Below are 24,176 nucleotides of genomic sequence, written 5' to 3' on the forward strand. Positions count from 1 at the left end.
CCAATTTGCAAAAACTGAGTTTAAAAAAAGTGAAAAGCAAAATAAAACAAATGTTCATAAATATAAAATATTTGAAATTCTTTTTACTTTTTTAATGTCACAAACAAGATGGAGCTGCCTATCAGTGCTTTCAGACCAGGTGTGTCCAAAGTGCGGCGCAGGGCCCATTTGCATCTATGGCTGTTTTTTCATTGGCCTGTGGCACATTCTAAACATAATTTAACAAAACTAAAAAAAAAACAAAAAAAAACACAACAGCAAACATGACAAAATTGTGGTAATTTTACAAGATTAAATTCAAAACCTTGACAAAAGCTGTAATCTAACAAGAAAAGTTGTCATTTTACGAGTATAAACTTGAGGGGAAAATGTCTGAGTAGCAAAGTTGAAATATTCCAGAAAAACGTTTTTTTTTTTTAATGAGAAACAACTGCCCACAGCAGCACCCGCTGCTCGTTGAGAAGAGCAACGCGTTTTTTTTGTCAGTCTGCAAAAGTTTCTTCAGTAGATTTGTCTCTAGTTGCTGTTTGAAAAGAGTATCGATAGGGTCTGAATAGTCATTAAATATTGCAACACGGATCCCTCCTGCTCCATCTTCTTATTCCCTGGCAGACCAGGTGTGTTAAGTGTTTGTGAGCCAGGGCAAACGGGTGGCAGCAAATCTACTCTTGGTGGCCGCCCACCGCAAACAAATGAAAGTATGGATAACACTGCCGTTGATGGTGTGCTAAAAAGTTGTCCAACTCGAGCATCGATAAATAGTCCTTGTTGATTTAGTTGACGTCAATAGCGAGAGTCAAAGTCGTGTTAGTTTCCTGTTTGCGTGGAGCAATAGTCTTCTGTCCTCCTCTGCAGTCTAAACGAACGTGCCCATCTTCTGACAAGAGTTAGGAAGACGGCCTCCAGCCTCGGACGCTCCAACTCTGTGCAGCAGACCGTGACACGTGAGTCCCTGAGCCGGTCTTCAGTCCTAAAGAACATCCCGTTGTTGCTGACATGACGTGTGTCCTTCCCTCCTGCAGATGGCTACGCCTTCTCCCAGGAGGAGCACGGCGTGGTGTCCCAATCCCAGGTCGTGCGCTCCTACGACACCACCCGCCAGCGGCCCAGCATCTAGCCACGCCCCCGCCCCCGACCGAGTTGTCAAGACGGTGAGTGGATCCCTCATAGCTGTGGCCTTACTGGGACCTGGACTTGTTCTTTTTGGAGGCTAACTCGATTGAGACGATGGGGAAGAAACTTCAAACGTCAGTCCTACCCACGCTAGGCATGACGAGTCGAACTCAGAGACTGTTAATCAACCTCAGCCTGGGTTGGATTCATTCATGCTGCTGCTGCGTCTTTCCTGTGTGTGTGTGTGTGTGTGTGTGTGTGTGTGTGTGTGTGTGTGTCCCCCCACAGTTCCCTCTTTTTCCATGAGGTGTTTTTCTTTTGCTCCTCACTCATCGCATGCCGACATCAGAGAGCAGAGGACGTCCAAATAAACACACACGGATGAATTCCTCAGAGCGGGAAAAGAGCCGAGCCTCGCTGCCAAACACCACAGGGATGCTACTGAGGCAGAACCGACCCCCCTGCCCCAAAAAACCCACCCTCCCTTACTGCACTACAGCATCCTTCCTTATCTCCTCACTTCCTATCTCTCCATCTCCAATTTCTACGACTGGACTTTTTCTTTTTTTTTTTTTTCATGATGAATGCTTCATGTTTTTGTACTCGTGTCCTAGAGGGAACATTCTACTTGAACTAGATCTACAATGCATCTAAACAGAAGGGATTCCGCATGGAGACGCCGGCTTCTTGTGGTGTGTTTTTTTTTGGTTTTGTTTGTCTGCGTGTTCTGTTGTGAGTCAACGGTTCTGTCTGTTTCTCGCTCTTTCTTTCTTTCTGCTTCTTCTGGAATGCCAAGACTGAAAGCTTGTAAGAGGGGATTGTCCATCCAAGTCATCCTAATCATTAAATCTAATCAATCCCAACGTCTCTGCCGTCTCCTGGCTGGAAGGCGCATACTCTCCACGCCGTTAAGTAGCGTTTCCCACAAAAAGCAATTGTTAGTCGTGGAAAGCGCACATGTTTTGGTTCTTTTTAGCGTGGTTGCAGAGCCTTGCACACAGCACAATGCATATTTTTCTAGGAAATCTTGCTAGTTTTCTATGACTTCATGCTAAATTCTTGTGAGCGTTTGACTTCATTTTTTTAAATGAACATGTAGTTTCATATACATTACAACCTGGTCAAAGTTTCTTTTTGGGGGCATTTCTGCCTGTAAAAGTAACGGAAATAATCCAGGGTCAATTTATTATTATTTACTGTTAACATTTTACTAGTGTAAAAATAAGTTCAAACGTAAAGACATAAAAACACGTCTAATTTTGTCTTCACATTGTTGCCGTCGTAATTTTTGGGGGGGGATTCTCATACAAGTGTAAAAGGAAGTTAACCAGTGTTATTGTTTTTATAACTTACAGTTGGCTTCAAAATGATTGAACCCTAATTGTAAATTCCATTTATTTACATTCATAAACTTGCGGTCGTTAGCAATTGAGGTAGCTCAAAGTGGCAGCAGGTTTGGGAGTTGAGTTGGACTCCATCTTCAACCTGAAAAGGCCCAACAAGCTCATCTTTTAATAGTTCCAGCCTTTACCTGTACTGCCTCTCCACCTTGCTGGCGTCTGAGTTGGAGTGGAGCTTTCAGCCACGGGCCCATCCCTCTGGTCCAAAAAGAGTCACTCATTTCAAGTCCATAAAACCTTTGAAAAGTCTGTCTTCAGATATGTCTTGGCCAAGTCCTAGCCTTTCAACTTGTGTGTCTTGTGCGGTGGTGGTGGGGGCTCTGAGCGCTGAACACTCCAGGTAGATTGCAGCTCTGGAATATGACAGCATTGGAGGATAATGTGTTCCTGGGGGCTTCACGTTTGCTTTTTCTCAAATATTTGGCAGTTAATTTGCATGTTTTTTTCTCAACACGTTTTTTGCGACCCTTGTGTGCACTTGCAAGAAAACGTTTAATGGTTTTGTGGTCACACCCTAATATAACGGCAGCTCCAAGCGTGCTGCATCCCTATGGAAGATCTTCTACAGTTCTTGACTTTTCAGAGTCTGTTAAATCTCTTTTCTGGCCCATTTTGCCAGAGGAAAAGAAGCTGCCTGATAATTGTACACACCTAATAAAGGGTGTTGGTCTCCTAAGGCCACACCCTCCCTCACCTGGTATGCGTAAACCCAATAGGCATTCAGGTTTATTCAGCTTGGGGTTGGAAAATATGCCTAAAAATGACAACATGGTCAAAATACTGACTTGCCTAATAATTGTGTACACAGTATTACTTGTAGACAGTATTTTAGAGGTGTTTGGGGGGGGCAAGAAAAAGTAAAAGGCTGAAGTGAAGTCTAACATGGTCTAAACGCCAACATTTTGAGCAACTTTTTCACACAGTCTGAACTGCTTGACTTCCAAACTTCCTCTGTTTCAAAATCCCTCTTCTCCCACGCTCCTTTTCCTGACGCAGACCTTTAGGATTAATACACTCCCCCCAGTCCCTGGGACTCAGGAGTCCAAGTAGAGATGCCTTTCCCACCCACCTTCCTGGACGTGCAGTATGGAGAATCCATCTCCGTTCTTGCCAAGCGCTACTTACCAGCGTCACACCTCCATGTTGTTGTGTTGATGTGACAGCTAATAGTGAGCGTGCACAGTGTGTGTCTGTGCTGTGTGTGTGAATGTGTGTAATTGCTCTTTCAAGGAGATTAGCAACATGAGACAGCTGTGCGTGCAAAACTCTGAACCAAGGCCCTTCCTCTTCCGAGTACATGCTGTTACTCAGCACATACTCGCCTATCAAAGGTCCCCTACTGAGCCCAAGTGGCTTTTGAATGATGTACCAGTGATAAGTGTTCCTACAGCCTCTTATGAGCATCAAACCCTATCACCTCCCTCACTTGTGTGCTCTACTTTTGAAAGAAGCGCCCATTTTCATTTTCTAAAATAAAACATGGGATCTGTAGATTTGATGAGATGCGGGCAGTCCCTCACTACATCACGGTTCGAACATGGCTCCTTCACTCTATCGTGGTTTTTTCCAAAATTAATGAATAAATCCCGCTGTTTTGTGGTTGACTACGGCCTATTCGTCAAATAAAATGCATATGTAAGCAAATTGTAAATAGTTTTTGCCCAAATTAGGCATTTTCAAGCATAAAAATGGTCAAATGAAGTAAAATACAAATATGAGCCATTACAACCACCGTTCAACTTATGAATGTAGTATTCTACATCAGTCACTCTGTCAGTAATTGTTCTGTGAGACAAGTGCCAGACTTGATTGCCGGAACAACAGGCTTTTATTGCAGGTTTAATGATCTCACAACAGGCACAATAATAATCAAAATCGCATCATAACCCGGGTTACTGTTGCGGCCATAGTCCACAACAAGCTAAAACCCAACTCTGAACCCCCTACGTCACTTACTGTCCGCCACCGATTCTGCCTCCCGACCACGTAAAATGGCTTATTTTCTGATCATATACATGATATTGGGTAATACAAATGTAAAGGGGACTATAGGGGTGTTATTTCATGTCTACATAGCTTTAATAACGTCATACAACGCATTCAGAAGATCGTAAACATGTTTCCTATGCCAAAACTACGCTAAATATCGCAGTCAAGTCTGGAACCAATTAACCACAATAAACGAGGGATTCCTGTATTTAGTTTTTCGTCAGTGAATAGCTAAACTAGCATGATGTTGCCGCTAAATGTGTAATGTTAACACTGTAGCTCACAGTAGCTCACATAGTTATGTTACGTTTGTCTCTACTCCGTTGGACACGTGTTAGAGTGTACATGTAAAATATGGACAACGTGCACAATAGCGCTTCTTGGAGAGACACACTATTGGACAAAATCAGCTCATTAAAGCTACACACGCACAAAAGGGAGTGTTCTAGCAGGGCTGACCAGAAGTACTTTTAAACAGTCAAAATTCCAGCATCAATGCAACACAGTTGCAGTACACTATTGTGGCACCTCTGACACTTGAAACTGAACCTGGACCTGAACAGTTCACTTGCGATGGATTCAATGACCTGGATGAATGAGAATATTCAAATACAAATACTATTATATGCAGCTTTTATGCTTATGAAAATAAGAAACTGAAGCTGCCTTGAAATTTTTATTTTTTTATTTTTATCACTCCTGCATCCATTTAACATTCTCTTCTGTATATGCTTTTATTTTGAAGGAAATGGTGACGGGGGCTGCTCGTCTGTCAGCACTCAACTGTGCAAGTATTAAATACAGTAACACCCCCCAACCCCGCCACCCCGTCCTCCCAGGAGGGGTGAGAAGTAGGCAGTGGGCGGTGTTTCCGTTCTGTCCGTAATCTTTCATCCACACGGCAGCGGCGCTCTGGGTGCCTGAACGGTCTGTTTTGAAAACGGTGTCCAGAGTGGGAAAGTCTGACTCCTACTTCTGAAATCGATGATGTCACCGTCACGTGACCAGAAATGTGCAGTTGTGTACTGCTGTCAAAAAGCTAACATAATGTCTGACTGTCCACTGGCATGACACAACATTTTCCAGATATTTGATGTCTTATACTCCAACGTGACTCCCAGAAGTAATTCCTCTTCAGCGTTAGTCTAGACAAGCAGAAGATGGGGGACCGTGTGCGCATGTGTTCTTTCTTCTTTGATGGTTTTGGTGTGTCACGTGTAGGTCACCAAGTGATCCGTTTCCGTGTGGATGTGACACTGGACACCATTTTTTTTTTCAAACCACCAGGAGTGTTCCTCTGTGATGACATATTTGGCCTTCTGTCTGTGTGTGTGTGAGTGTGAGACTCTCTACTGTATGTTTTTTTTTGTGGGTGGCAGCAGCGGGGGCTAGTAGGCGGAGTGTCACAGACCATGTCCTGTGCTCACTTCATTAGAGTTTAAATAGTCTGCAGGGAGATTTCAACATGGCGCCACCTGCGTTTGCCATCACTCACTGGACCACATCCCCTTAACGCACTTAACACTTCACCTCTCTCTCACACACACACACACACACACACACACACACAAACACACACATACACACTTTCACCACACAAATGTTCTCGAGTGCATATGTGCACATCGCCTGTAAGCGCAGCATGTGCTTACGGCTATGAATCATCCAGTCATTGTTCAAACTTTCATACTTGCAAGTATTTTCTTAATTCAGCACCCTTGCAACATGACATCTAACAGATGCCACATTTGTCCACAAAAAGGTCTCAGGCTGCCTCGCTGCCCATCACACAGTCACTGGAGGGTATTTCTGCTCACTGGCAACACTGGAGCCTCCAGCTTGAGGAGGGCAAGGGGACTGGAGGGGCCTGTACCCGCCTTGCGTGGGGTCTATGAAGGTGGGAGCCGGGGACACGGGGTGGGCGTACCCGATGTACTGTGGGTGCAGGAATTGTCCCTGGTGGGGCATGATCTGCGTGGCCTGCTGGCAGTTGAGTACAGAGAAGTTGGTGGGCATGTTGACGAAGACGCTGGCATCGGGCGGCAAGCAGCATGAGGCCTGGGCCCGCACCAGAGGAGGTCCGGGGCGGGGGTTGCCGGCGGGGGCGGAGGAGCTGGACGATGTGGCGGTGCTGGACTGACGGGACGACGAGCCCCTGGAGGTGTTAGACATCATGGGGATGGTCTCCAGGAGGCGGCCCCCGCCGGCTGCACCCCCCGAGGCGCCGCTCACGGACGCCAACTCCTGCTTGGGTCGGAGGCAGCGGCAGCAGCACATGGCCACCACGGAGCCCACCAGGATGAAGGCCACGAAGACGGAGCCCACGATAAGGAAGGGCACGTAAATGGGCACTGTGGAGGAGGACACAGAGACATCAAAGTTTTGCCTGTCCTGATTGGCTGAGACAGGGACACAGAAACCAGAAAAGAATGAAAGGTGCTCCAGGATTTGGTCCCCAGGGAGCCAGCCTGAGAGCCTCATTAGCACTTATCAACTTTGTTTTGATCTCCCCTAATCCTCTAGAACCCTGCTGGGTGTGTCAGGTTCTCATCAGTTTGAGGGAACATTAGGTTTCAAAGGTGAGGACCCTCTTTTTTTTTATTTTTTATTTTTTATTTTTTCTGAACTAGATAGGTCCTGTGTAGCAAGGAAATGTATTTATCAGACCTAATACATCTGCCTTTAACAATGCTTACAGCTTAGCATTAAAAGTAACATGTCATGTGTAATATGGTATTATTTTGTGTAGTTAGTCATGTTTTATCATTGTTTACCTTACATAATAGCGAAACAAAAGGTGCAAGATATTAGAAACAGCTCTCCGTATGATGCAGGGCATCCATTAAAATGACCTATTTCTGCAATGAATACCTCAAAAGTGAGTGTACCCAATGAAGTGGCCAGCCGTTGCATGAGTCAGGTTATGTGTTGGACATTCTTGAGGCAGTTATTCTTGGCCAGACTTACAACTTGGCTTCTGCCTAAAGAAAAGAAGAAAATCAAAGCCCATCCCGTCTGGCTGACTGTTAGATTTCAAACAGCCAATGGTAATGTATCATTTGCCAGCTCGCAGAGGCGCACGGCGGAGAGTCTGTAATGTTGCAAATGGATAAAGGAAATCTTTACGCTGGCTTTCGGAAAGTTCTTTTTTTGCTCCGAGTGTTGTGGCAAAGCTGGTGAAAAGAGTGCAGAAAGAGTCCTGTTCACACCTCGCCAGCACAATAACGTCCGTGTTACAAGCGGTTGGTTTTATGGCCCCCCACGGGCTGCAGTTCTTTTCCATTCTCCGTGTGCCCTGTGTGTGTTATGAGGTGTAACTGTATGCCAAACAGCCAGAGATGGCAACTGGCTCCAGTTTCCTTTTGTCTGCACGCTCTTTCAGCCTTGAGAAACTCCTTTTTTTGCTCATCAAAAGCAACAGGGTATTAGAGGAGATTACAGCGTCAGAGACTTCTACAGACTGACTGAGCATGCATGAGGAGGCCCGGGCAGGTGACACCAAGCCAGCAGAGGTGTCAGCTTCTAACGTATCCTGGCCTACACCCTCTTCCAATAAACAGCTTCTCACAGGAACTCTTTCTACAAGGCTGCACATAGAAGAGGTAATGTCCCTGGGGGGTATGGGGAGGGAGTCGACTGGCCTCTTTTCCTGCACTTATATGGCGTCAACCGCCCTGCTTCCCCTCCCACTCCCATGCATGTTGTATTTGATTAGTAATTGCAATAAAAACAGTTGCAACCAAGTTACTCCATTGCTATTTGAAATATCTGATCGACAACCTCGCTGTAATGTGCATGCCAGGCCACTAGCTGGCAGTGCCACGCTGCATGCCAGCTGTTTGTCCTCCCGGAGTACGCCACATTTCAGATGTGGATGAATACTTTGGTGAGTCATGTCACACTTTTGTACACTTTCACTGCACAAACTACAACAATGGCGTGTTCTGCCATGGGATGGGGGTTAGGGTTGTCTGCCATTGTTACACACCGCAAACGCTTCAATAAACGTCTCTTTTTAATTAATCTATCTCCAAAAGCGAATAACCTCTGTTGTTTCTAATTAGCTTTGAGTAAAAAAAAAAAAGTGTCCTGATGTTTTTATTAAATCTAAAAGCTGGCAGGAGCTGCGTTTGAGGTATCTTGATTGGTCAGCATCAAGCAGTTTTATCCAGCTTTGCATGCGCTTTAAAATGTTGCTACTCAGCTTGTTGGTGTGAGTCGTACATGCTACACCCGTTGTCCTTATGTTTACAATCAACTCTATTAATGCCTCTGTTAAGGCCTTACTGCTATTACAACATTGGTTCTGTTGTGGCTGTTTTGTTGTGTAATGTACTGGTTAATAAATGGCAATGTGGTTTTATTTGAACCTGTTGTATATGCTGAGTTTTCACATCTCTCCAATGATCGCCTGCTTCCATCGTCTCCAGCTGAATAAGCGCTTGATTACAGCATTTACATTGCGACAGTTTAGAACTTTATTTTTTAAATTTCTTTTCACATGTTTGCGTTTGCAGGCTCCAGGACACTGTTGTCATGTATAAAAAACAAACAAACAAAAAAAAACCAGCCCAAACTACCTTTACTGTTTCATTTAGTTAAAGACGGTGAAATAGTATCACCCCGGCATCCACTGGAGTCATAGTTTGACTTCGTGTTTTTGAATGCACAGAACACTGCTCACAAGTTTATTTGCATCACATTCAAATTTGGTGTGTCTGTAGCAGTACTTGCGATGTCTCTCTTCAATTTCTGAGTTGAACGTGTTTTGTACATTACTGGAACAACTTACGGACCATACACAGTACCAGTGAAAGGTTTGGAGACACTTTTTCATTCAGTAGCATGACCAACTGTGTCTAAACATTTGACTATGATTGTACAGCATCATAAACAAGTGGCAGGATACCCACTGGGATACATTGTGGCTGTCTTCGACCATGCATTTGTAGTTAGCTTAGTAGCTGCAGCAAAAAAGTTCTCTAAACATTAGAATTGCCATCTAACCACTTCAGGCCTTTATAAACATTTACCTCTAATCTCCTAATCTGAAAGTTGTTTTTGTCTGCTAAGCACCCACAGATGCTGGAACCACGAGGGGAATTTTCCACTCTTTTTATAAGGTTAAAATCCACGTCACGGGTGATAAAAAGTAGTCTGATCCAAGGTGTGCGACAGTAGTTGACTGTACAAATGTCATGTTTGCAGCACTTCTTCCACACCTGTCGCTACTCCATTCTGTCCAAGCACAAGCTCTGCTTTGGGGTCTCTTACCCCCTTTGGGGCATTCTCCTGTTCCCTGAACGCCACATGTTTCTTCATGGCGTAGCACATTAATAACGTCCAGCCTGCCTGCCAGCCATCAAAGCTGCTCTGTGTGTATCCTTGAGTGATTAATAGCCTGCAAAGCACATGAAAATGGCGAAAATGCAACTGATCCTTTTATGAGAAAGAAAATGTTTCTTTGGCTGGGGGCCATTCAATGAAATGTATACAGCGGCGATAAGACGTGATGGTCTTCTTGGAATGACAGATAAATGAAGCAGAACGCTCATGTGCTCCATTAATGTAAAACAATAAACATGGATCCATATGTATTCATGTTTATCTTTAACCTCTTGTGCAATTTATTTCTAGATCATGCTGAGGACCATTAAAAAATGAGTTGAAGGCTATATATGGCCCCCGGGCCGGACTTTGGATACCCTTGCGTTAATGTAATGACAGTCAAATATTGTATAACAGAGCATTTGTTCTCATTAACCTGCATTTTTTGCATTCATATTCAGGACATTCAGTTTTAATTACAGTACTACCCAATATTAGGACTTTTTATTATCACAATAAAAAGGTTTTTAAATTATTTTTAACTCTTTAAAGCACTTTGCGTTGCATTTTTATATGCATGAAAAGCACATTATCAAGTATTTAATTGTAGTTAGCCATTTTAAGAACTAATATTTAAAATAAAGATTTAATATTAGTCCTTTTCATTTGTAGGCATCATTCCTACAAATTAAAAGCATGTATAACAATGTTTAATTGGAGCCATAGGAGAGTCTAAAAATAATTTAATCTCGACCCCTTTAATATGTCGTAATAATCGCCTGCATGTCGTAAAAGACTGTTTAGCATAATAACGGTAGTATTCTCAACTAGTTTGCTCCATAAAGAGAATTATTCAATAAGGTTGACTTTAATATGTCGTCTTGATGACATACGTGTCAAACTGTTAAAATAAAAGCTAGGAAAGACTGATTTATGTATTTTCTGCACATTTATATCATCATTATTACTAGAAATAGCAATAGTAATAGTTCTGTAGTATAGTGTACTGTATGAGGAGAAGTATTTAATGTTTGATTGTAATTTGACTTACAATGAATGCTAGAGAGTCAATGAAGAGGGGGTATGTATGTTTTATCATGATATACGGATCCATTCATAGTGCAGCACTGTACTGTAAGTGGGAGGAACTTCTACCAAAATGATAGGTGACCGTGTGAGCAATCTGTCAGCACCTTTGGGTGATCTACTGCTGTCCAACATCCAGTCCAGCCTCAACAAACACATCTATTTATAAAGTTTTACAACTATTGAAGTGTTTTTTTCCTTTTGCGTGCACGCTGTGCAGCTGTTCCTGCCAACCTGCAGGCAGCTGATGCTCCTCTCAACAAGACGATAGTGTACACTTCGTGGAAGGAAAAGTGGAGCGTGTAATGAATAGGAAATGCAAAATGTGCCATCTAACAACTCGTGGTGTCAACACTTTGTTGCTATGGCGATTATTTTCACCGACATCCTCAACTTTTTACACCTTTCTGGCTTGTCTCTGTTCACCCACTGCAGTGTGCATGATCATTTATCAGCAGGAGTGCATGACGAAAGACCATACCTGCACCAGAGTCCTTGGTCTCCTTGCTCTCGGTCCCAGGTTCCAGGGCCTGCCTGTCGTTGTCGCAGCTGCCCTGGTCCAGCCGTGCGTCCGTGCTCGAGCAGCAGTAGCGCAGCTCACACTTCCCGCAGCAAATGATAGCGTCCACCCCGTCTATCTTCTCCGGGCACTGGAAGCCTTCCTTCCACACTCCCTGAGCGTCCTGCCAGCCGTGGCAGTACTCCCCGCTTGCCTTCACGTCCATGGTGACTAGGAGGAGAGTCACAATGACGGTGACCGACCTTGGGAGTCCTGCACCCCGCATTCTGGCGCACAGAGACGCGTCACTCCCCTGGGGTCCAGCTGGGTGAAAAGCCGGCTAGGATTCGCCCGAACTATGATAGGAGCTGTGGGAATGAAGAAAGGTGTTGGTAAAGAATTTAAAAGTTGTCATTTGAGAAATCCTGTGCGTAATGCTCTCCAAAGTGACTCCACATGCGTATCCTCACGTTTTGCTCACAGACACTATAAATTCCCAACTTTCGACGTTAAATCCCGTCCTGAAAAGACAGCAGAAGTCCCCCCTTAAAGCCTCCAAGTGTCCTCACTCAGGTCTGATCCCTGTGAGCACCGCTGCAGTCCTGGAGTCCTGTGACCGGCTGCCTTGCACACACACACCGCCTTCCAAGCTTGAGTGGCTCGCTTTGCATTTTGCTCAAAGAGTACCGAAAAAAGTGAACCAGTGGACCGGGTCCGGGTCTGGGGTCAGGCTGGCACGGCGAACAGGACGTCCTACTTTTCGTCAGAGGGGCGTGTAGAAAGTGATGCAAATGAAGACATGCACTGGAATGACAGATGTCCAGGTACAATCACATGACTCTTTATTAACATCAAATACAAAATTGGTAGAAATATATTGTTTGTACAACTGGAATGCAATTGCAATATCTAAATTCGTCTCGCAAAACTTTGGGGGATATAACTGAGCTGACTTCATGTTAGGAAGACTACATTACTCGGTAACACTGTCATCTAGTGGACGAACTATATATGCCAATAATCGTCGTCAATCTTCAACGTCGTTATGTTTTTTTTTTAAAGATAGGATTTCCACTAGTTAATGCGTAAACATTAATTGCGGTTAAACAAATTGATTTCCGTTTACAGTAGCTGCTAAAAGTAGCGTAAAGACACTTCGTGGTGGCTAACTACTACATTTCCCATTATGCTTTTGTCGCGAGGAGGCGTATTAAGCAACGACAACCAGTCATCGTACAACAAACTACACAAAACATTATAATCTATCATATGTACACGTTTCATCGAAGCCAAATTTATATTTTCAAGCTATTTGAGTTGTAAATGTATTTCCTTAATCGTGAGACACCGGGTAGCAAAGTACTACACTTCCCATGATGCTGTTGACAACAGGCGCAGGAAGTGGCGCGCAACGGTTGAAAATCGATCATACAACAAATTTCGACAGACATATTTGAAGCTACTGAACTGGCGCGTCTATTTAACATTTAAACCAATTTGATTGCATAAGAATAAAAGGCGAGTTTGTTCGGGAATAGCAACGGCGTCCTCTCAAAGTAAGTGCTAGCCTCAAATGTTTGCTAGCTTGTGAAAGTAGCGACTAGTAAACACCACAGCTTTTGCTAACAAACACTTGTGTTTTTAATATATTAAAGTGGAAAAACATCGTACAGTGTCTTTAAAAAATACTTTCTTGAAGATGTCGTTTGTGAGAGGAGGGTGTCGACCGCAACAAAACAAGGCGAAAAAGACTGTTGTTCGCCACAAGAAGACAGCCCCTCTTCCCAAAAGAGAATGGGTGGTGAGTACATACAAATTAATTTTAACAAAAACAAGTTGGGACTCGGTAATATTTGCTATAAATATTTTTGCCCTTACTTTACTTTCTTTTGTATGCTGTGCACTGATTTGTTTACTCCTAATTGTGTTGCCTACTTAGCTATTTTACTCTCTAATAAGTATATGTTGTTTGTTTCAGAGCACTGTCAATGACTTGTCTGTGCACAAGCTCACGCCTTTAGAGCTGGTAAGTTGTTTAGCTAACTCTTAATGATTCATAAAATTGTAAATGGTCAGGTATAAAGTACTGTGGCGGACAGGGGCAAATGCGCAACATCCAACACAGGAATGAGCCAAAACCAAAAATGCAAACACCAGAAAACACACGCAGTTGGGAAAATCTGTAATCCTATAAATGCTGCAAAATCACAAACAAACGCAAAATAAAAATGAAGTGAAGAAAGCTGGTGCAATGAAATTAATGAATTAATTGAATTTAATATCATTCAAATCAGTTACTCTATATAATACTGTACAATATTACGTCTTTAAATGCAGATATCCCTCAGGTCTGGCGCCCCTGGTAGCCTGACTAACTTTTATTTTGTGAAGTTACAGCATTTCTCTCAGGCAGTTGTTTTGGGGGTTTGTGTGTTTTTGGCATTTTCAGCATTTTGCTTTTGCATGTATTGTTGATCTTGCAGCATTTATGTAATTGTGGCATTTTAATTTGCAAATTTTTCCTACTGCATTTCTTTCATGGTGTTTTTTGTTTTGGATCACTTCAGTGTTTGGAGTTTTTGGATGTTGCTGCGCGTTTGGCCACCATAACAAAGACCTTGTGTGTGTCCTATTGTTGTTTCTCCTCATTTCAGAATCATCGCCACGAGATCCACAAGTCCCGCAACAAGGTTGCCGCTCAGTGGGAGTTGAGAGAGAAGGCTATAAAAGGCCATCCTATTAGGCAGGCTGGTTCTAGTCCAGGTCCCCTAGATGAATCCAGTCTCACAATCTTAAGAGAGGTAGGATAAACAGATGACAAACTTCTCAGGCAAAATTATTCTATTTACATTGTATTGGGTTTTCACATCATCTTCTACTGCAGGTGTTTGCTGACAAGCTACTGCTGCAGGATGTGCTGGCCGGCTCTGACAGAGCCATGGCTCTGGTCAAGAACATATTTGGAGATGCTCCACGCAAGCAGACAGGTAGCACTATTGACACATTCTTCAACCAGAATTCTGTTGCGAGTATTTAACGATATAATTGTGCAGGACATCCATGTGTGACCATGGTTCCGAGCTCTGACTTGCCTCCAACTCAGCTGTCACTTTTCGGCGAGTCTATGCTGGATCAACAGGTGTTGACTTACTTTACAAAGATAATAATGCTGAGTGTTGTTTGACACCGTTGACAAATGTGTGCCAAACGTTGTCTGTGGTTTCCTTCAGGTTGTCAGTGAACCGGAGGATGACTACGACAATGATGACACTTCCACAACCAGCCTAATCCAAAGGCAGTCATGTCCCAACTGAATCTGACGGAATAATGAATGGCAGGCATCATCACTTAGCTCTTTTTCTGCAGGAAAATGAAGGCAAAGAATAAGGTGGCAGGGGTTCAGCGCCAAAAGGTCCGTCGTGGTATATCCGAACAGACATTTAGTAGCCCTCGAACTCCTTGTACATCAGCCAGAGTTCCAGCACTAACAGGTTAGCGTTTTTTTTTTTTTTTTATGTGTTGGCTGTTCATTAATGATCATGCAAACTCATGCCACCTTGTTTAAGCTCTCAATGCCACATTGGAAGTCCAGCGTTTAAGATCCAGACAGAATCAGTCACTGGAAACCCATGAAGAGCCTTCCTTCCTGTCTCCGAGGCAATCAGGTAAGCTAAAGAAGGCCTCCTCTCTTCCAAATGAAATATTTGTAAAAAGCCTTATTTTTGCCCCTCTGGTGTTATCAAGGCAGCTGTCGTCCCGCCAGGACCAGGAAGCGTGTCTGCAAGCCCACCGAGCTGAACGGCTCCTCCGTTGCCTCTCTTAGTGGCGACCAGTCAAGTCTGGGCCTGCTGCAGGCCTTGTTGGGTCAAGTGGAGGGAGACTTGAATTGTCTGAGTCCAGAAACGGGGCCGGCATCGAGACAGAGTCAGCAGACAACGCACAGCCTCACTGGCTTCTCTGTGGCTTTGGTCTCCACTCTGGGACGCTTGGTGCACCTCCTCAAAAAGGTCGGCCTCACTTCACATACGTTAGATGCAACGCAGGGAACATGTCGGGGAGATTAACAATGTTTCTTAGCGGCAAGAGGAAGCTGAGAGTGCGGCTGAGGAAAGACGTCAGCTGGAGGAGAAGCTGAGAGAGCAGCGAGGCCTGATTGACGCTCTCACTGCTGAGAGCATGACTCTGCGAGAGGAGGCCACCTCCCTGCAGGTATTTTGTTGACTACAACTGCAGTATGAATGAACATCAATCACTTTGCTACCTGACGTTTTATTTCTCTGCAGGTAACGCTGCAGCAGCAGACAGCAGAGCTGGAGAGGAAGTTGGACTGTGTGGCCTTGGCCATGGCTATGCACATCAAGTCACCTCAAGGCTCTGATGTCATCGCTGCAGGCTCAGCCTCTGGTGTATATTAGTTACTCTAAGGATGGTATTACTACCTTTGATGACATAATCGACCTAAAGATGATTTTTTTATACAGTTCAACAGCCTGTTGCTGAGCGACCACTTGTCGCTCCTCTTCCTGTTGTCCGCCTCTCCTCACCTGGACATGGCGACTTATCGTGCCGAATTCCTGGTAACATGATTATTTTTTGTTCTCTCATTCCACTTGTGAGAGACCACCTTTTTCTCATTGTACTTTACTCGCATAGACACTCATCCTGGTCCGTTGCATCAAGATGCCTACAACAAACTCGGGGCTCACTGCTCAGCGTCCAATCTCACAAGCCTGTCTTCCTCGTTGTCACTGACTTCTAACCCTCACTTGTCTCTGGAAGCCATGGAGGCTGAGATTACTGAGCTCTGCAAACTTAATGATGTTATCAAAGCGCAAATTAGCCAAGATCGGGCTGCCATTTCGGGTGTTGGAGGGCTACTTGGCAGTGGCGAGGAGCAGGGAGGTTTGATCTCTAGCAGTGCAGGCAGAGTGACACCTCAAAGTGTCAGCGCAACCGCTGCCACACCCAGTCAACACATCAAGCAACAGGTGAGCCTGTCAAAATGAGCTGCTCATCTTTAACTCAACCACTGAAGTCTATTTGTGTCTTTTTGTCATAGGGGACACCTACCAGTAACATGCTCAGCGTGAGCATTGTGCAACAGCGCCTCCTGGAGCTCAACAAGCAAAGCGCCGTAGCCAGAGGCCGGCTGCTGGAGCTGATTGAGCAGCAGAAGCACAATGTCTCTGCCAAGGTGTCCCCATCTGCCTCCCCCATCCCTCCGTCGGCCTTCAGCCCGCAGCCGGAAGGTAGAGGTTCTCAGCGAGCCACCCTGCCATGCGTGTGTTTTAATACCCGTCACTCACAATTCACTCACTGTGTGTCTTGTCATGAAGCAGGCAGAGGAAGCTCTGATCGATCCTTCCTCATGCCCTCAGAGGAGCCGCTGTCCAAAGTTGCAGCTGGTGACAGAGGGTGAGCTGGAGCATCAATTGATGACAACACTTATAAAGCTCAGAACTTTAGAACCTTTAAGGGTACTCTCAGTGCGTGCCTTTTGTGATAGAAACACACCATCAGATTTACAAATGTAATATTAAAATCCAAATATATACCAAAGTCATTTCATGTCTGTGCTGTAGATCATCTGGCTGTGAAGTGTATTCTCAGCATTATGAAGAAGCAGGGAGGAATGTAAGCACACAGGTACACACACACACACACACACACACAAACAAGCATATTCACACACTCATGTTGTTTTATATAAATAAAAACATGTCATTGTCCCTCAACAGAAGATGGACAAGCGGAGAGTGCCGGGGGGCTGGTTTGCTCTGTCCACTCATACAGAATAAGGTGATGAGAAGAGGAGCTAAAAACGTTTTTATCGCTCGTTTTATTTGGCCTAAATAAAAGTGCTTTTAAAATTGCTACCAATTTTTTAAACTAACAACTATTTATTTGTTAAATTGTGGTTCGGAGGTCAGCACATGACGTACAGTAGGCCTACTGTATGTGGTTCAAATACCAAGCATCCAGTATACCCTCTATACCAGTGGTTCTCAACTGGTTTGGCCACCATCACCCTTCCATGACAAGCAGATTAAATGCACATATTTTACAACTCAAATTTCTCAGTACATACTTTTATTATGGTTTTATTTGATGGTACGTCTGAGAATTGTATCAGAGCAACTTGATTTGCGCATGGATGAAAGGCCACACATCTTCAAGAAAATCAAGTTGCACTGATTCAAGTCTTCAAATAAACCCTCTTTTGGGTCACAACCCACCAGATGAGAATCACTGATCTATACAATAAAGTCACTCGGCTCGGAAGGGGTTGAGAGAGGACGGTGCACCACATTGTAAAGCCAGTAGATGGCAGCATTTATTTAAGAAGTCTTGAACGAGCGCTCGTCACTCAACTTAGCTATTGAGTTTAAGTTTTCATTATGGTGTCTATTGTGTTTCTAATATTTTGTCGTGCATATAAAAGTAGCTTGTTAGCTGTCTTCTCCTCTTGATGCACTCTGTGTTGTCCAGCTAGAAAGGTGCTGCTGGAGTAGGAAGGAAGGATCTTGAGGTGGTGCAGGTGGTTGGGAAGTGAGGGTACCAAAAGGAGTAAATATTGTAGATAATACCAAGATGATGGTGGCATAAACATAAAGGAGCGGGGGCCAAGGGGTCACCACAGGGAGGCGGGCGGATCTTATTGTGTGCAAACGGGTTGAGTGAAGGATGTAGTCGAATGGGGATTAACCCCACCCGAGTGCCTCTCAATGCCCCCACAATTACCACAGGGACTCATGTGGTTGACCCCCTCCCATCACCAATAAAATACCACAACGTTGGTCTTTTATTAACACACACACACACACACACACACACACTATACTGTATGTGTGTGTGTATATATATACAGTATATGTATATATATATATACAGTATATGTGTATATATATATATATATATATATATATATATATATATATATATATATACATATACATATATATACATACTCATATGGAGGGAGATGACACCAGTCATATTAATTTATCTTACAAAAAAAAAACTACAGTAGATTGGTGTCACACATGCAATGGCATTAGAAGCCATGGGGGTTGTTTTCATGACTCATTTACATGTGCCCCCACTTCACCCCTGTCAAGGAGGTTGAAGTCACCGTGGAAAACACACACTCCGTGCTGAAAATTAGTCACACAAACATAATAATTCCGTGCAGGGGAGGTGGCCCCCGCCCTCTCATTTTGGCAGATTAATAGTTTCAAAACAGAAACGTTCCGACAGCATATTACTTGTGTTTTTATTTGTTTATATTATAATAATACAGTTCCCTCATGTGTTAGGAATTGGTTGTACAGAACAAAATCACAAGTCATTTTCATGCAACTTAAACCTGACTGTGTTAAAAAAAAATATATTCAACTGATAAAAATATTACCATGAAGAATACTGTATGGCAGTGGTTGGGAACCTTTCTTGGAACCTTTTTTACCACGAAAGCCACATATTTTAAAATGTATTTCCATATCATGTTTTTTTTTAAACAGAGTACAAATAATGTGTGCATTTTTAAGCAAGGCTAACAAATTTACAAAATAAGTTTCTGAATGTATTCTTAATAACATTGTTATAGCGTTCTCTGAATCTTTCATTCTTTTCGCCATCTTCTTCAACAAAATGGTTTGCTCTGCAGAATGAGCTAGTCGACTATTTGACTGTTAAAGGAAAAAAATAAAGGAGGGAAGTTTAAGTCTTGACCTCTCAATGACCCGGGTAGGCTACCGCTTTATCCAGTAATAATCAGGTTTGGTTGTCTGACCTGTAAAATATGGGAAGGACAGCTGGCATTGGCTCTGGCTACCCGCATTGTGGTTGAAAATGGTTGCATGGATTAAAATGCATAAAAAACTTTATTATGAATGTTATTTTTAACACTCTGATTTCTGTAATGTTTTACTTTAAAATGTTAGCGAAAAATTCAAATCAATAAATTTTACCGTGTTTGAAAGCCAGATTTAGTCATCAAACGAGCCCCATCTGGCTCCCGAGCCATTGGTTCCCTAACCCTCCTGTATAGTCATTATCAAGCTTGTTTGCATGTCACTGCAATGCGGTGTCCCTGCCCCTAGAGGGAGACATTTTGACAACGAAACCGCCGTGTTTAGTAGCCTAAAAGAGTTGTTTAAAATAAGCTATTATAAATTAAGGTGACATGAAATGACACAATAGTATTTTTGTATATATTCTAGAGATTCAGGCAATCACTATAAAATAATCTACACATGATGGCATTTTGTGAGCTTGCCTTAAAAAAGTGAGTCAAGGATTGCCATGAAATTACTCTTTTTGCAGTATGTGTGTGTGCTGGTGCCCATGTGTGTAGGCATGTCTTCTGCAGCTGTGCAATATTGGGATCTGAAGCAGGCTGTTGCTTGCTGTGAAAATATTATTGCAAGTGTTTATTATTGCTTCAGTGTGAAACAGTGGGAGTGTTGTATGCACTGAGCGTGGACTGGCCTCTGCGTGCGTGCGTGCGTGTGTGTGCGTGTGTGTGTGTGTGTGTGTGTGTGATAATGAGTGCGCGTGCAGGGCCAGCGGTCGGGGTGTCGTATCTGTTTCCCACCGGCAAGCCCCCGGCCTGTGGCCCATTGCACTCTGGGTAATGTGGAGGCCTTTTGGAGTTGATTAGTTCCGGCTGGATCCCAGATAGAGTTCTGACAGCCAGGAGAAACGATCTCTCAGCATGACACCCCCCCCCACACACACACACACATAGTCCTGTCTCAGACACAAAGGCCAAGCTGGGGAAGGGCTTTTTAAACAACTACGGCCTCTCTCAACTCCACTTGTCCCTTTGCAGGCAGGAAAACTTTGATCACCGTTTGCATGCAAATTCAAGCATGGCTACGTCGATACAAGCTGGAGCTGTAGATCATTTTACAATATGTGTCTTTGCATCACTTTCTGCCTCCAGGCGCTCTTTCATGAACACCACAGTCCAAGATGGATGCGAGTAGTTCATTACAATCCGCTCCACTGAATGTTTTTTTTTTTTTTTGTATTTAGGTGTTTTCTCCTGGACAAAACATGGCATCCAGCGTGTCGGACACCTGTGGCCCACTCTGGCATCAGTCACACACATTCCAAAAGCAGAGCGGCCTCATTCATGCACGTTCCCGCTGCGGTTTCATCCACTCTTTATCCCCCTCCCCCTGAGATCTCCTCTTTCTTTTCTGCTGGACTCCCTCTTTCTCCACACTTAATTGATTAAGGGCCGTTTTCATAAATCAATTTGGGATGCACATCAGTCAGCCCTGAATGGAGGGACCCCCTCGCCACCCCTCCACCTCTGCCTGTGAGTGCTGGCATTAATCTACCTCAGCATGGCCTGCCACTCTCACTTACACACACTCACTGAAAGCTGTATAGGTTGTTTTCTTTGACTTTGCAACATGAAATATGCAAATGTGCACACAGGAGGACCTGAGAGAGACACTTTTACTAGAAGGCCATTTTTAACTAAAAAGCTGAAAAGGTTGCACTTTTCCATTTCAAGCTACATATTTTGACCTATTCGGTATTGATGCTTGTCCATTTGTAACCCGACTGGTCCGCCCCTGCACTCACGCCTGGGGATCGATACAGGTTCCACAGAATGAGAGTTGAACACCGGTAGCCCATGAGCATACAGCTCGGGCTTTTACCTCGATGGCTAGCGTGCTCCACTCTCATTCTGCGAACCCTGGGCATGTGCAGGAATGGACTAGATGGGTGACATTGTTGCCGTGACCCGGATGAGAGTGAGATTTAGGGTGTGAGTGTAACGGATGCCAGCAGGAATGGCTGTGCTTGTAAAAGTCACTTCCTGATGCCTTAAAGAGATACACTGGCTTTTAGCTTGATGGCTATCACACGCAACTCTCATTCTGTGGACCCCAGTTTGAACCCTGGGCGTCCACAGACAAAAGCAGGTACCACCAGGTACTACAAGCACAGTCGTATGCAAAAGTTTGGTCACCCGTGATGATTTCCATCATTTATTTATAAATCAGTGGGTGTTTGTTATTACAATTTCATTTGAATATATCAAATAACCGATGGACAGAGTAATATTTCAGGAGTGAAATGAGGTTTATTGGATTATTAACACAAGATGTCAAATATGCATCAAATCAAATTTAGACAAGCGCAAAAATGTGGCCACCCCAACATAAAAGTCAATATTTAGTAGAGCCTCTTTTTGTAAAAATAAGAGTTTGTAGATGCTTCCTGAAGCCTCTACTGTAATTGTTGAACAATGCAAAGTGACACCATCTGTCTTTGTCTGATATTTTTCCTGGCCTACAACTTCTGGCCTTAACAATAACTGTGTTTGTGGTCTTCCATTTCCTCATTATCTTCCTCACAGTGGAAAGTGATGGCTGAAATCTCTGAGACAGCTTTTTCTGGCCTTCCAGGAAACCATGATGTTGAACATCTTCATTTTCAGGTCATTTGACGTTTGTTGCTCATCCTCACATGAGATTCAAAGAGAAAAACAAGGCTTAATGAGCTCACCAAAGCCGTTTTGTGTTCCAAATAACCAGTGTGTGGCAGATAGAAGTATTCAAATCAAGAAAATGACAGGGGTGCCCAAATTTCTGCACCTGTCTAATTTTATTTGATGTATGTTACACATCTTGTGTTCATCCAATAGACCTCATTTGACTAGTGAAATACCACTCTCGCCATCAGTTATGTGATATATCAAAATGAAATAGCTCCAAACACCCAATGTTTCATGAATGAAAATGATGGAAATCGTCAGGGTTGCCCAAACGACTGTGGTACCCACTACCGGTGTTCCAAGCTAGAAACAACAAAAATAAACGTACATGCTAACATTAGCATAGCCTTATCTCTGTATGGTCTCCACTTTGCTGCAGCGCTCCAAATTCTTGCTGTGTAAGATAAAATGTGTCTCCTAAGCGAGAAGTAAGCACAGGAGACCCTCGTTCCCCTCTGTTGTCTTGCTGTATTTAAACCCTACTATGTTTGAAGGGGTAAGCTGAGGAGAGTAGAGCCAATCCGAGTTGGTACTGTCCAGTGGAAAAGCGGCAACTTCACAGTTGTTCTTGTAGTCTGTGTAAATAGGGATGGTGAAATATTCCAGTTTTTACTGTCATTGTGTCAGAAGTGTAGCAAACTTTTAAGGCCCAGGAATGTCAAATGGTTGTATTGGAGTATATCTGTTTCTTATTACTGGGTTTATTTGTCATTATCATCATGTCATCTTGCTTTTAGTTTTTTCTTTCTCCCTGTTGGATGCCCTTGTTGTGGATGTTTCAACTTGAACGTAACCATGACACCGCCCTTTTTTTTTTTTTCTTTTTAAAGCGGGGTGCCAAGTAGCAATGCATTGTGGGAAGCATTGCAACAGCTGCAAGTGATATGGCTGATTCCTAACCCCCCCTCCTCAGTCTCGATTTTCTTACACTTTGCCCTTTTTTCTCCCTGACTTTCTCCTTCATCTTGATCTTATGCTCTTTTTTTTCTTCGCGCAAATACCTCCGTTGTACCCCGTCGCTCCACTTCTGACTTGTTTCCCATTCCATGCCTCCATATTTGACCCCCGACCCCCCCGGAGCTGCGGGGGTGTTGGCTTTAATGGTAGTGAAAGCTGCGTTGCCTTTGAAAACACTTTGTCTTAATGAGAAAGGGTGGGGGTTTGGGGGGGCACAGCTGAAGCCAATTGTGGCCCCCTTTTCCTGTCTGAGGTGCCGCTGGCCCAGGTCAAGCTCAGGGTCACGCTGGGCCGTTGCTTCGGCTGGGTCCTGGTGCCGGTTCTGACTGGCAGCCTGCTTACGTGTGTGTGTGTATTTAAGTGAACAAGGAGGGCACATCTGTTTCTGATCCCCCAGAAAGACTTGGACCTGGAGGTGCTGGAGTGCCTGCGGAGGCTTGTAGGGGGTGAGGGGTGGGGTTGGTGTACATGAGGGCGAGTGAGCGGTCACACGCATGTTTTATCATTGCCACGGACACAGTTTTCCTTTTTTTTTTATCCTAGCGTTGCTCAGTTAGATCATAAGTTAGGAATAAAAGAAGTGGACGTGAACTGCCTAAACCTGCATTCTGTCTAACGGCCAGCAGGGGGTAGCTCTCTTATTGTGACAATGCAATGTGGGTCAAGCATTCCTAGTTACACTAATGCCAAATGCTTAAAAATGTAACAGTTTTAGCATCTATAAATTGGTAGTAATTAAGGTAAAGAACAAAGTAAGTATGCAGCTCATATTCAAGATGGATATGTGCTTTATCACACATATACCACACTTCCACACTGGTTTTTCAATACTGTATTCAACTTTTCCCATGAAGATATGAAGCACCTACTAAGTTCAATCAGATTGCGCCGATATCGACCTCTAGCTGCTCACCGCCACTAGGGGGCCTACTTGTATTGTGTCTGGGAGTTGCTATGATATGCTGATATGAAATAACATTTCCAGGTGTTATAACTCTTTACATTTGAAACATTTATCGTTTGTCGTAGTGGAGAATACACTGAGCGTTGTTCTACAAAGCTGGACGGGAGGGCGTGACCTTCAACCTGGACAAATTCCCTTTCGCTTCTGCTTCATCGTCGTCGTCCTCCTCCTTTTCCTTTTCCCCACAAGCGAGTGTAGAAGGTAAGCTCGAGATGAAACGCCACCTCAGTCTTTGAAGAGAGCTCGTAAAACAGACGCGTATTAACGAGCGTGCCTAACGAGCTGCAGGAGCCTATGAGCCGCATCACACTGTGCACTGCA

General features: G+C 43.9%; 4 protein-coding genes across 16 annotated transcripts in view; 3 read left to right on the forward strand and 1 right to left on the reverse strand.

Annotated features, from left to right (window-relative positions):
- Positions 1–9,324, forward strand: part of atp8a2 (ATPase phospholipid transporting 8A2) — a 47,444-nt gene extending 38,120 nt beyond the window's left edge. For 7 of the 10 annotated variants that reach the window (XM_054765042.1, XM_054765044.1, XM_054765046.1 and 4 more), the window contains 2 exons: positions 856–944; positions 1,023–5,221. In XM_054765042.1, coding sequence (XP_054621017.1) covers positions 856–944; positions 1,023–1,117 — 184 coding nt within the window. In that variant the 3' untranslated portion in view covers positions 1,118–5,221. Of the gene's footprint in view, positions 1–855; positions 945–1,022; positions 5,223–6,264 lie in introns of those variants that run through there. The other 3 variants (XR_008567311.1, XM_054765045.1, XM_054765043.1) reach the window with 2 other exon arrangements.
- On the reverse strand, positions 4,341–12,134 carry LOC129173839 (protein shisa-2). Its single transcript, XM_054765052.1, has 3 exons — positions 11,886–12,134; positions 11,398–11,783; positions 4,341–6,853 (listed from the first exon to the last, which is right to left on the reverse strand). The coding sequence occupies exons 2-3, from the start codon at positions 11,699–11,701 to the stop codon at positions 6,288–6,290; spliced, it is 870 nt and encodes a 289-aa protein (XP_054621027.1). The 5' UTR covers positions 11,702–11,783; positions 11,886–12,134; the 3' UTR covers positions 4,341–6,287.
- Positions 12,135–12,799: 665 nt separating this feature from the next.
- Positions 12,800–24,013, forward strand: spice1 (spindle and centriole associated protein 1). 4 transcript variants are annotated; one of them, XM_054765854.1, is made up of 19 exons: positions 12,800–12,971; positions 13,115–13,216; positions 13,394–13,441; positions 14,070–14,216; positions 14,300–14,402; positions 14,469–14,554; positions 14,646–14,710; positions 14,782–14,906; positions 14,982–15,080; positions 15,160–15,422; positions 15,493–15,624; positions 15,699–15,819; positions 15,897–15,992; positions 16,069–16,403; positions 16,475–16,664; positions 16,752–16,830; positions 16,998–17,061; positions 17,154–17,214; positions 23,921–24,013. In XM_054765854.1, exons 2-18 carry the CDS (start codon positions 13,115–13,117, stop codon positions 17,211–17,213), a joined length of 2,115 nt encoding a protein of 704 aa, XP_054621829.1. In that variant the 5' UTR covers positions 12,800–12,971; the 3' UTR covers position 17,214; positions 23,921–24,013. The 4 variants fall into 4 exon arrangements, with proteins under 4 accessions (XP_054621829.1, XP_054621830.1, XP_054621828.1 ...); XM_054765855.1 differs by lacking the exon at positions 23,921–24,013 and adding an exon at positions 20,455–20,808; XM_054765853.1 differs by lacking the exon at positions 23,921–24,013 and having other exon boundaries at positions 17,154–18,209.
- boc (BOC cell adhesion associated, oncogene regulated) overlaps positions 23,947–24,176 on the forward strand; it is a 40,653-nt gene continuing 40,423 nt past the window's right edge. The window contains exon 1 of the mRNA XM_054765851.1: positions 23,947–24,056. The gene's annotated coding sequence lies outside the window, so the exon portion shown is untranslated. The remainder of the gene's footprint in view (positions 24,057–24,176) is intronic.

Source organism: Dunckerocampus dactyliophorus, chromosome 21 (assembly GCF_027744805.1).
Source record: "Dunckerocampus dactyliophorus isolate RoL2022-P2 chromosome 21, RoL_Ddac_1.1, whole genome shotgun sequence".
NCBI lineage: Eukaryota > Metazoa > Chordata > Actinopteri > Syngnathiformes > Syngnathidae > Dunckerocampus > Dunckerocampus dactyliophorus.

What these genes read in the sequence shown, in the direction of transcription:
- spice1 (XM_054765854.1), top strand. Translation starts at nt 13,115, where the DNA reads ATGTCGTTTGTGAGAGGAGGGTGTCGACCGCAACAAAACAAGGCGAAA. An exon ending in TTCCCAAAAGAGAATGGGTG is followed by an intron (nt 13,217 to 13,393) that starts GTGAGTACATAC and finishes TGTTTGTTTCAG; the next exon opens with AGCACTGTCAATGACTTGTC. An exon ending in TGGTGCACCTCCTCAAAAAG is followed by an intron (nt 15,423 to 15,492) that starts GTCGGCCTCACT and finishes AATGTTTCTTAG; the next exon opens with CGGCAAGAGGAAGCTGAGAG.
- LOC129173839 (XM_054765052.1), bottom strand. Translation starts at nt 11,701, where the DNA reads ATGCGGGGTGCAGGACTCCCAAGGTCGGTCACCGTCATTGTGACTCTC. An exon ending in GACCAAGGACTCTGGTGCAG is followed by an intron (nt 6,854 to 11,397) that starts GTATGGTCTTTC and finishes CCTCCTCCACAG; the next exon opens with TGCCCATTTACGTGCCCTTC.